The sequence below is a fragment of the Pollachius pollachius genome (genome assembly GCF_949987615.1).
Source record: "Pollachius pollachius genome assembly, chromosome: 15".
Lineage (NCBI taxonomy): Eukaryota > Metazoa > Chordata > Actinopteri > Gadiformes > Gadidae > Pollachius > Pollachius pollachius.
The window spans coordinates 14,786,943-14,796,942 of record NC_136948.1 but is presented as its reverse complement, the minus strand read 5'-3'; the positions used below and the strand labels follow the sequence as shown (position 1 = coordinate 14,796,942).

The 10,000-nt window shown below is 46.0% G+C and overlaps 1 protein-coding gene across 2 annotated transcripts in view; it reads right to left on the bottom strand.

The window, feature by feature from the left end:
- runx3 (RUNX family transcription factor 3) overlaps positions 1 to 10,000 on the bottom strand; it is a 49,447-nt gene that overhangs the window by 25,142 nt on the left and 14,305 nt on the right. Inside the window, exons 1-4 of one of the 2 annotated variants that reach the window (XM_079752558.1) lie at positions 5,606 to 5,789; positions 3,588 to 3,829; positions 2,694 to 2,850; positions 1,633 to 1,737 (exon numbers count right to left, since the gene is read on the bottom strand). In XM_079752558.1, the coding sequence (XP_079608684.1) occupies positions 1,633 to 1,737; positions 2,694 to 2,850; positions 3,588 to 3,829; positions 5,606 to 5,624 (523 nt within the window). In that variant the 5' untranslated portion in view covers positions 5,625 to 5,789. Of the gene's footprint in view, positions 1 to 1,632; positions 1,738 to 2,693; positions 2,851 to 3,587; positions 3,830 to 5,605; positions 5,790 to 10,000 lie in introns of those variants that run through there. The other variant, XM_079752557.1, reaches the window with a different exon arrangement.

Below are 10,000 nucleotides of genomic sequence, written 5' to 3'. Positions count from 1 at the left end.
ACAAAAGCTTAAGGAAGACACAGGCGCACACACCGACGCCTCTGATGCCGTCATACTGGCTATCACATTTGCTTCCTACGCATACACACATACCCACACTGTGGCTTGAGTATGTGTGTGTGAGTGTGTGTGTGTGTGTGTGTGTGTGTGTGTGTGTGTGTGTGTGTTTAAGGCTAGCTAGCGCTACACCGAGGCGCCCGACTTAGCGTTTGTAACTCTTCCACAGCGCCACCTCGAACGGTCTCTGCCCATCCCTCTCTCTCACTGCATCACACATACCCCGCAATGCCCCCGCTCCCCTCACCTTTTACACACACACACACACACACACACACACACACAAACACCAACACACACCAACACACACATATAGATACTGCATATGCCTAACACATGGCCCTTCGGATGATGAGCTGTTTTGACTGGGGCTAAATCCGCCCCACGTCCCAAATAGGCCGCGCCGCAGACATGAGCGCAAGGCAAAGCTATCTGCAGTCCTGTGGAACCATTATAAACACGATAGATAGCCGCAGGAATGATCATGAAATCCTACCCAACCTCGTCTATCCAAGGCTCAAGTACAAAAAAAATCTTTTTTTTTAAACGCACGCAAATGCGTGGCGGCAGGAAAGGCACACAGGGACACGCACACACTCACACACATGTGCTCGCACACAACAGACACACACAGGCCAGCAGCCCTCGGCGAGCGATTCATTGGAGTAACCCTACTCTCTCTCTCTCCCTATCTCTCCCTCTATGTGTGCACCAGCAGCATTAAACCACATTAGCATGCAGCTGCGGCTAAGCGGCGGGGCTAACAGCCTGCCATGCACCGGGGCCTCTCGGTGCAGGGTTAACAGTGGCCAGGGCCTGGCCCCCCGCGCTAAGTCAACCAGCCACTTATGCGGTCAGCCAGGTATAAGAGGGGGGATATAAGAGGGGGGGAGGGGTCGGCGAGCGGGGCCGGCTGCGGCTCCCAGAGGAGCGCCGCCTGGCTCACCTCAGACCAATAGGAACGCGCCGTTCGTTGTTCACACACCTGGGGACCGGAGGACGCCCTAACGGGGCCCTTGGCCGGCGTGCTTGAAGAGATACACGCACACACACACACACACACACCCATGTACACGTGTGTGCGCTGCAATATAAACACAGACAGACTGGTTTGTTGTTGATCCCACCAAGCTCTTGCCATGGGAGCACACAAATACACAAACACTCACGCAGCATAACACACATGCACCCGCTTGTGCTCACACAAATACTCACACACAGACACAAAGGTCCAGTGCTATATTTGTAGAAATTTGACATCATAATTTCTTTTTAAGTTGGGTGTCAGGTTGGGGGATGGGGGGGGGGGGGGGGGGGGGGATGTCTACATGATGACCTCAACTGTTTCAGAACGATGACTGTACTTATTTATAGGCCATTCATATACAGTACCCTGCCTCAGATAGACATAACATATTTTTTTTTTTTTGCAATACTACCAATATAGAGCATCGAACAGTGGCATTATTGTACTCAATCATCATTCAAATCAACGCATGTGTGCCTGGTCTGTATTTGTATGCCCGTGTGTGCTGTGTGTAGGCCCAGCGTGTGCTGTGTGTAGTGTGAACTTACTGCGTGGCTCCCTTGGCCCGTCCACGGTGACTTTGATGGCGCGGTGGTAAGTGGCCACTTGGGGAGGGCCCGTGAAAACGGTTATGGTCAGGGTGAAACTCTTTCCTGCGTAAAACGCACAACAAAGGAGCGCTTTAGACGGACGGATAAGTTTGAGGAATGACGAATTAACACATAGTTTAAAAATACGTGCATGTGCGACTGAAATGACTCAAACGTTGAATTACTACTGACATATTTTTTTATCAATCCAGATTGTCAAAAAAAATATCACAGAGACAACCAGTTTATCAACCACGCGTCTTCCCACAGCACAGCGCATCTCGTCTGCTATTGGTCCGTGGTTATGAAGCGGCGCTCTCATATAAAAGGAGTCTCTTGTTAAAAAAATAAACGGTGGGAGAAAAAATCACCCACCATGGGTAGGGGGGGTAATTGTCGAGTTAAATGAAAGGACACTTTTAATTCGAAGACCCGAATGTATACCATTAGTCAGACGGCTATTTCAAGTTCCACATTTAATGGGAATAAGGGAGTGTACTCGGGCAAGATGCCGCGGAATAATAATACACGGGGAAACGGATTAAAGGTCCGAGGAATTTTAGAAATGTCACTTCTCCTTGTATAGGGCCGTGCGAACAGGCGCACCTTTAAAATGTAGAAATGTGGAGCTGACAGTTTGCCTGGGTGAGCTGTTTATTTAGCCAGCACCTCAACATGTAATGGTCTCTTGTGCAGAAAGCGCCAATTGCTCTCCACGGTTACCGACCTTAATGAGACAGAAATAGCCTTCATTTACAGCCCGAATCACGGCCGCAATGTTTGATATTTTCCCCGCTCAATTAAGATATAATAGCCGATTGAGGGCAAATCCCGAGAGAAATAAATTATAATAATTTAAAAAAATACCTAAAATAATGGCTTTTAGTCCTAACCTTTATGCTATATATTTTATTATTTATGTGACAAAAATATAAGTCAGTCCTCCCCAGTCGGTGAACAGAAGAACCACATTAAGTTACTGTCACTCAAACCCAGTGAAGATGATGTGAGCGTCTCACCTCGCCCGCTCCTGCCCACGAAGCGCAGGTCGTTGAAGCGCGCCACCTGGTTCTTCATGACCGCGGAGGCGTTGCGCAGCTCGGCCGAGTAGTTCTCGTCGTTCCCGGCCATCACCGTGACCAGCGTGCCGTCGGGGACGTCACCCAGCGCGACCACCTGCGATAGAGGAGCATGGGTCACACTGGGTCACTAACTGGGTCACTAACACACAAACACACAGACACGCATAACCAGAACCCGAATACAGTTGTGTCCTACAAAAAAAGATAGCCTATAAAAAAAGATGAAACACTTTTTGTCTGCAAACATTTGAAACTTATATTTTGATGAGCGTGATAAATCGTGTGCCTTCTGACCTGAACTTACCACATTTAAATTATAGGCCTACAAATAGATCATGTAGGCTGAATAATACGTATGAAGTCTAATGTTTATTGCTTAACACGTCTGTGGACTAAATGTATCTCCTTGTAGTGTGTATCAAAACGACAGTGCTTGCGGCCATCCAAAAACCGCAAAAAACTTGAAATCAAATCCATTAAATGATGCGAAAATAGTTCAACGCAATGCCACATTTTTTTGTAATCGATTCATTTTCGCATTCATAATTCCCCAGGCTGTCTTGCAAAGACAGAAATTAATATACAAAAAGAGCAATGTAGTCGATATCTAAGCCTGATTAATGTTTAATGTGTTATAAAGCACATAAGCAGACAATAATAGCCTATTAAACATTTCAGTCCGAGTAAAAATATAACAGGCATACTAATAAATAAACACAGGCCTTTTGCCATATAAACCCGGCCTTCCCATTATTAGTCACTCTTACTTTAACTTCACCACATGGATGGTGAGAACATTTAAAACGCCAGTATGATCGACAGATGCTTTACCTTGAAGGCCACCGGCAGCGTCTTGTTGCACCTCCAGTGTGAGGGCAGCACGGAGCACAGGAAGTTGGGGCTGTCCGTGCGGACCAGCTCCCCGGCGTGGTCCGCCAACACGTCCGCTACATTCCGGGTGTCCGGTCGCGACCGGAGCGGGCCCGGGTTGGACATGGTCCCGTTGCCCTCTCCGATCTTGCTGCAGGGGAAGGACGTGGAGGGCGGTGTAAACCGTCTGGTAGGCATGTTGTCTACGGGAAGAATCATCACAACAACCTGGAGTCAAGTCCAAAGGCAGACGTTGTTGGGTCAGAGGAGAGGACGCGGGACTCTTGGTATGACAAACGCAGCTTTCTTTTCCCGCTTTTCAGGGATGAGTGGCTGGCCTCAGCCGAGTCCAGTGGTGGAGCGCAGGGTGGACGGGAGACGCGGGAGGCGCACAGCCGTCGCTGGATGAGACCACACACCAAAGTGAAAGAGTTTTTTCTAAAATAATAAGAAAGCCCGGTGACTGTGGTCGACCATGTGAAACGTATCACCCCGAAAACATGGGTTGTTTTCAGTTTCACTCAACAGACCTGGAACCCAGGCGCACTCCAAAGTCTCTCAAGAGGTGGTGCGGTGAATTGACCTATCGACACATTAATGTGCCGTTTTGCTTGACTTCAAAGCACGATGTGACTGTAAGAGCACACTAGGAGGTATATTAACCCAATAACTCGATCCCTGATTTCGAATGAGCGAGTTAAACAAATGATTAATATCCGGAAGAAAATAACCGGCTAGTTGTTGCCAGTGCTGCAAGTTCCAGTTGGCTACTGTTGTTAAAAATCGCTATCCAGATGACTGGCTTGCTTGCGTGCTGATAGTCTACTAGTTTATCAAGTCCACGGAATAAGTCGACGCGCGTCTCTTCGGGTTTGCACCGCAGTCCGCAGTCACCAATGTCCTTTGCGTAAAGTCAGCAGCTCTGTTTCTTAAAACCGACGATCGAAACCCGGATATCTAAGACAACAGATGATACAGAAGTGCCCAACTGTCTTGTTATTTTGTTCTTGTATGTTCTTTAAAGTTCTACCAACGTTATCTTCAAAGGGGAAACCACCAAAAAATCCACAGAACTGCGTGTCTGCCGACTTGCGCGAAAAGAATGGTCCTCTTTTGGAGTTGAATTTCCTTTAAAGTTGTACTTTGCGCATGTTACGCACGAGAACGAGCGCAGCAGATGAAGTGTGAGCGCGAGTGAAGAGTGCAGTGATATTATTTACCCAAGTCATTTTAGTCTTTGGTGGTTGGGAGGAGTGTGGCGATGATCTCGACCAATCAGTCGGCTGGGTTGGGCTTTCATTAAACCAATCAAACTCCCTAAAAAAGCAGACGCGCTTCACCTTGTTTCTGTTCTGTCACTTAGGGTATGAATTATTGATACAGGACTGTATCTGTTTTGTTTTAATAAAACAATATCCATGGGCCTATGCAGCCTATTTAGGGAACGCTTAACAGAAAACAAATAGGCCTACATGCACAAGTCAAATCAAAGTAACAGGCCGATGAGTTTGGGCCCGTTGATTCCAAAGTAGTGCAATTATACCTTAAGGCATCTTCCTCAGACTGCGATAGACTACGGGAAGATTAAGACAAGATAGCCTACCTATCACTTATACCGTACGATATTAGATTTGATCTATCAGATTAGGGTCAAATGTTGTTTCGATTATTGGCCTTTGTGTAGACCTACAATACTCCAAATCCGCACAATAAATACATATGTAAATAAATAAATTAGCAAATTAAAAAAAATAAAAATAGGTATATAAAGTCGAATTATTTACACTTAACTATTCCAGAAAATGTTTGTGCTCATTTGAGGATGGGACTAGGCGTATATTATAAAGAGAAGCCAGCAGACGACGACACTTTATGATGGGTGTTTTATTTAGATTTTAGATCATTTATCATAGGCCTTCACCAGTCTACACGCACACACTCACCAAGACACACTTTTTAATTTAGAAGTCGTTACTTACAAAAATTAAGCCACACCATTTTATCCCACCGAATCTTCAGTTGTAAGCACTTATTTAATGCGAGCAATTGTGGTTACGAGTAGATTTATCCCACATATTTAATTCAATTTAATTACTGATGAATTAAAGAAAAAAACACAGCTAAATAATCACCAGAGCTGATCAAACAGCACACAACCGCTGCACCACCAAGTCGCCCAGGGCCGTTTGAGTTCTAATCAGAGAACAGCGGAGGTATCCTGTGAGGTTGTGGCACAAATTAAGGCACACCCTGCGGTGTGTGTGTGTGTGTGTGTGTGTGTGTGTGTGTGTGTGTGTGTGTGTGTCTGTGTGTGTGTGTGTGTGTTTGTGTGTGTGCGGGGCTGCCTGTCATGCCGCTTGCAGACACTAGTAGGCGCGTTTGTCTTTTGAATTGCTCTAAGATGAAACGGAGCTAATGACTTTTCACAACTAGATAGCGAACGCATATTTAGCATGTGTACTGATACGGTGCAAAGGGAATAATTTATTTTCTCTAAATCAATTAAGAGAACCGCAATTTAGTTTTATGGAGGTCGCTGCATAGGCTTGTGTTGTTATTGGGCCTGACTAATCAGTTCCATGCATGCTTATTGATATTCATAAGAAAGGCCATAATCTTTGTGATTTTCCCTCAGTTTTAAATCTGAAAATTGAAAAAAACAATTGTCAGTGTTGATCATTTAAGTGCAATTCACTTTACAACATTTAATATAAATAAAACGCTTATTTAACTTTTGTAATAGGCCTACATATTATATTAACATATTACATAGACCTACAAAATAACGTATGTCATCATATCGAAATATGCAAGAGGATGTATTTCACCCTAAAATTGTGTTGCTTGATTGGTTGCTTTCATCGCCGGTTTTTCGTCCAAAAATAACGGTTAGGCCTACATATTTTTTTAACACAATTGTGCAATACAAAGACATACATCTCAAAAGACAAACATTATAAAAAGAGTTGAGGTTTAATAGGCTGCAGGCTGTTTAATTAAAATGTCCTGCATCAGAGCAAGCGTGTAAGAGTCGTTTACTGAGAAGGGTGGCCTGTTAATTAAGAGCTAAATTAGTTTTCTGTGTGGCTTAAGATTCTCTGCTAAAATCACAGTCACAGCACAATATGTGATACGAGGATCACCCCAGGATGTTCCTTCTTCTCCTCGAATGATTCGTTGCGCGGTCGTCCAAAAACAAGAGTAGAAAAATCAGATTGAGGAAGGTGGCAAAATGTATAGATAATATTTCGCCACATATGAATCATCGTCCTTATTTCACAATGGATGTGTCAGCCAGTGCAGGCCTACTGGAGACCACCAGCACGCCACAAAAAGTGCAGCTTCTGTGAAAGTGATTGTAAAAAAACAATGAATGGGCCTAACGCATCTTCTCATCGGTGGCGTTGACTGGGACACGGGGTAATCCATTGTTTTGCAGGTAATATTTCCTTTGCCCTCCTGCTCTCCTGTGCCTATTATTAAAACGTGACCACACGCCCAGCCTACCCGTGCACAGCGGTAATGCATGCCCGGGCGCCTGTCACATTTAGACCTCTGCATTTCAACACGCAGTTTCTACTGTTACAGCCGCACAGACATGGAGGACGGAGCCGACGGCCCCTGAACGATTTTTAATGACCCGGGTGGGCTGGGTCTGTAACCAAGCCAAAAGCTCCACAGATGAAACATTAAACCACCGGTCCGACCAAAAAAGCGACACGATATACATTGGTAACAAAATATAAAATAAATCCAGTCAAATTTAGATTATAACTCATCATTAGGGCTGTCTCCTTTAATTACGTCATGTGGCTTGTGAATCAGGCTCCATGTCGAGATGACCTAACAAACAGCCTCATGTTATATGATGTTGCCCCATTGCAACATCAACGAATGCGCCCAAAGACACAAGTCGCCACCATGACAATTCCACCTTAAAGAAATACTTAAAAGAGGAACAGTATCAAGCAGCGTACAGCAAAACGTTTTCATCTTCACCTGAATATGATCGCCTGCCATGCAGGGTAAAAAAACCAACGTCTATTTTCAGACCAACTAAGCCACTGGATGGTCAGCCTAGCTGCTCGTTTTATTTTGTTTTAAAGAGGGCGATGGGAGCAATTAGAAATTGTCTGGTTCAGGGATGACATAAGACAAAGAATTCTATCTTTAGCAAAGCTGTGGCCATCACACATTTCTGTACATTCACAAATTACAGGGCAAGCTTTGGCCCTCAACCCACTGAACGCATTCCTTCCGAAGGGTGTCTCCTCGAATTTCAGCAGGGGGTTTCTGCTGCGTGGAAATATGAGTGTTCTGAATGGACGACTGCAATGAAACGGAGTTTTATCCCACTCGGATAAGATTAGCACCGCAGTATTTTTGGTGTATGTGTGTGTGTTTGTGTATGTGTGTGTGTGTGTGTGCGTGCGTGCACTCGTATGTGCATGTGTCTATGTGAGTGCGCGTGCCCGCGTGCGTCAGTGTGTGTGTTTTCGTTTAAGTGCGTGTGCGTGTGCGTGTGCGTGTGTGTGTGTGTGTAAATGATGAATTCATATGAAATAGACCTTTTGATATGAAAAGAGCGTCTGTGATTAGACTTCTGAGAAGGATGCAAGTCACCAAAGCCATTTATATTTTTTGCCCACTCCCCTCAAAGCCAAACTGTAGTATTCTCGCGTCTGCACTGTTTATAAACACAATGTATGCAGAAACTTGCTAACAACAATGAGTGGCCACAGATTGTTTGGGCTTTGGTGCTCCGATGGCTGATTCTTGCTGGAAACTTGATTACATGATGTGTCAACACATCACAATTACCAGGCATCATTGTCTATTTTGATGTGCAGACAAGAAAATGGAGAACACATTGGACAGTTTATATGTATTTCTGCCCCCCCCCCCCCCCCCCCCCACACACACCCCCGAAGGCTGCCCTGGTCCGTTGAAACCAAACTGTAGGAATGGTGGTTAGGATGATGTGTTGCATTCAAACCATTTTTGGGGGTTGGGGTTGGGGTTGGGGTTGGGGTTGGGGTTGGGGTTGGGTGGAAGGGGGCTTCACGGACCCCGTATAAAGTCTTTCAAATAACGCATGCCTTATTTAATGTTTTTAATCTTCTTTATCCAGTAACTCATACCAGTTCCTCGCTCCATTTTAGGATCCCTGCCGCCCGGCACTCTGGACGGATAAGACATCACCCTAATGATCCACACATTCTCCAGCGCTCCCCAAAAACATCACTTAATTACAGCGCGCGCACGCCTAGCGAGCGATGCAGTAATCACCACAGGAGACGATGAGCGCATCTCATGCATCTTTAATGCGCTACCGCTTACGTTTTTTGTTTGTGTTATTTTCTTTCGAAATAAAAGGTAGCAGAGCAGAACGTAGCCCGGGGCTTATTAAAGCCCCATGAATCAATTCACTAGCGCAATGGCTGCTGGGGGACGTCTGCGCTCTGGAGTACCGCTGCAAAGTTGTCATCCCGCCGTCGTCAAGGTTTTGCAGACGATCCCCCTCCCATAAAGAACTTCACGAAGAAAGAAAGAACTTCTCTAAGCGAAAACACTAATTTATCCACGCGTTCGTGCGTCCGTCCGTCACCATTTGTTGATGCATGTGCAACATTGGATTGGACCGTGTGATGTGCACGGCCAGGCTAGCGCTGTGATGAAGTGGGACTGCTCGGGGGAAGTCGAATGTTACCGTCACCTCAAAGGGGAATGGACGGAGGTGGCATGTGGTGTGTGTGTGTGTGTGTGTGTGTGTGTGTGTGTGTGTGTGTGTGTGTGTGTATGTGTGTGTGTGTGTGTGTTTGAGTGTGTCTGACATCTCACTTGATCATTTGTCAAAGGCCTGATAACAAACAAGTTCTGTGTGTGTGTGTGTGTGTGTGTGTGTGTGTGTGTGTGTGTGTGTGTGTGTGTGTGTGTGTGTGTGCGTGCGCGTGTGTGTGTACGAGCGTTTGCATTTCTGGGTTGATGTTTGTGAAATTGTGTGTCTATGGATTTGTGCGTTGACACCTACAGTTTCACACCTATTCAATTCACACCTACCACCTTCACTTGTCACACTTGCATTTTTAGGTGTGCTCGTGAATCGGCCCGTGTGTGTAAGGGGGGGGAGAGGAGTGGAAGAGCTTCAAAATGTGTTGTTCTGAACGCTTTACGACTTCGCCTGTCCTCTCAGAAGCAGCAGTTCAAAGAGGTACACACCACCCTCCTTTTGCACCACACCCAGGGCAGGGGTGCTGGTGGTAAGGCTGGTAGAGGTGGGGTGGGTTACATCGCCCCCCCCCCCCCCCCCGTGTCACAAGCGGCCCCACCCTCCCGCATCATCCGTCGGGTTGGCTTGGCCCAGCGCTGACAGT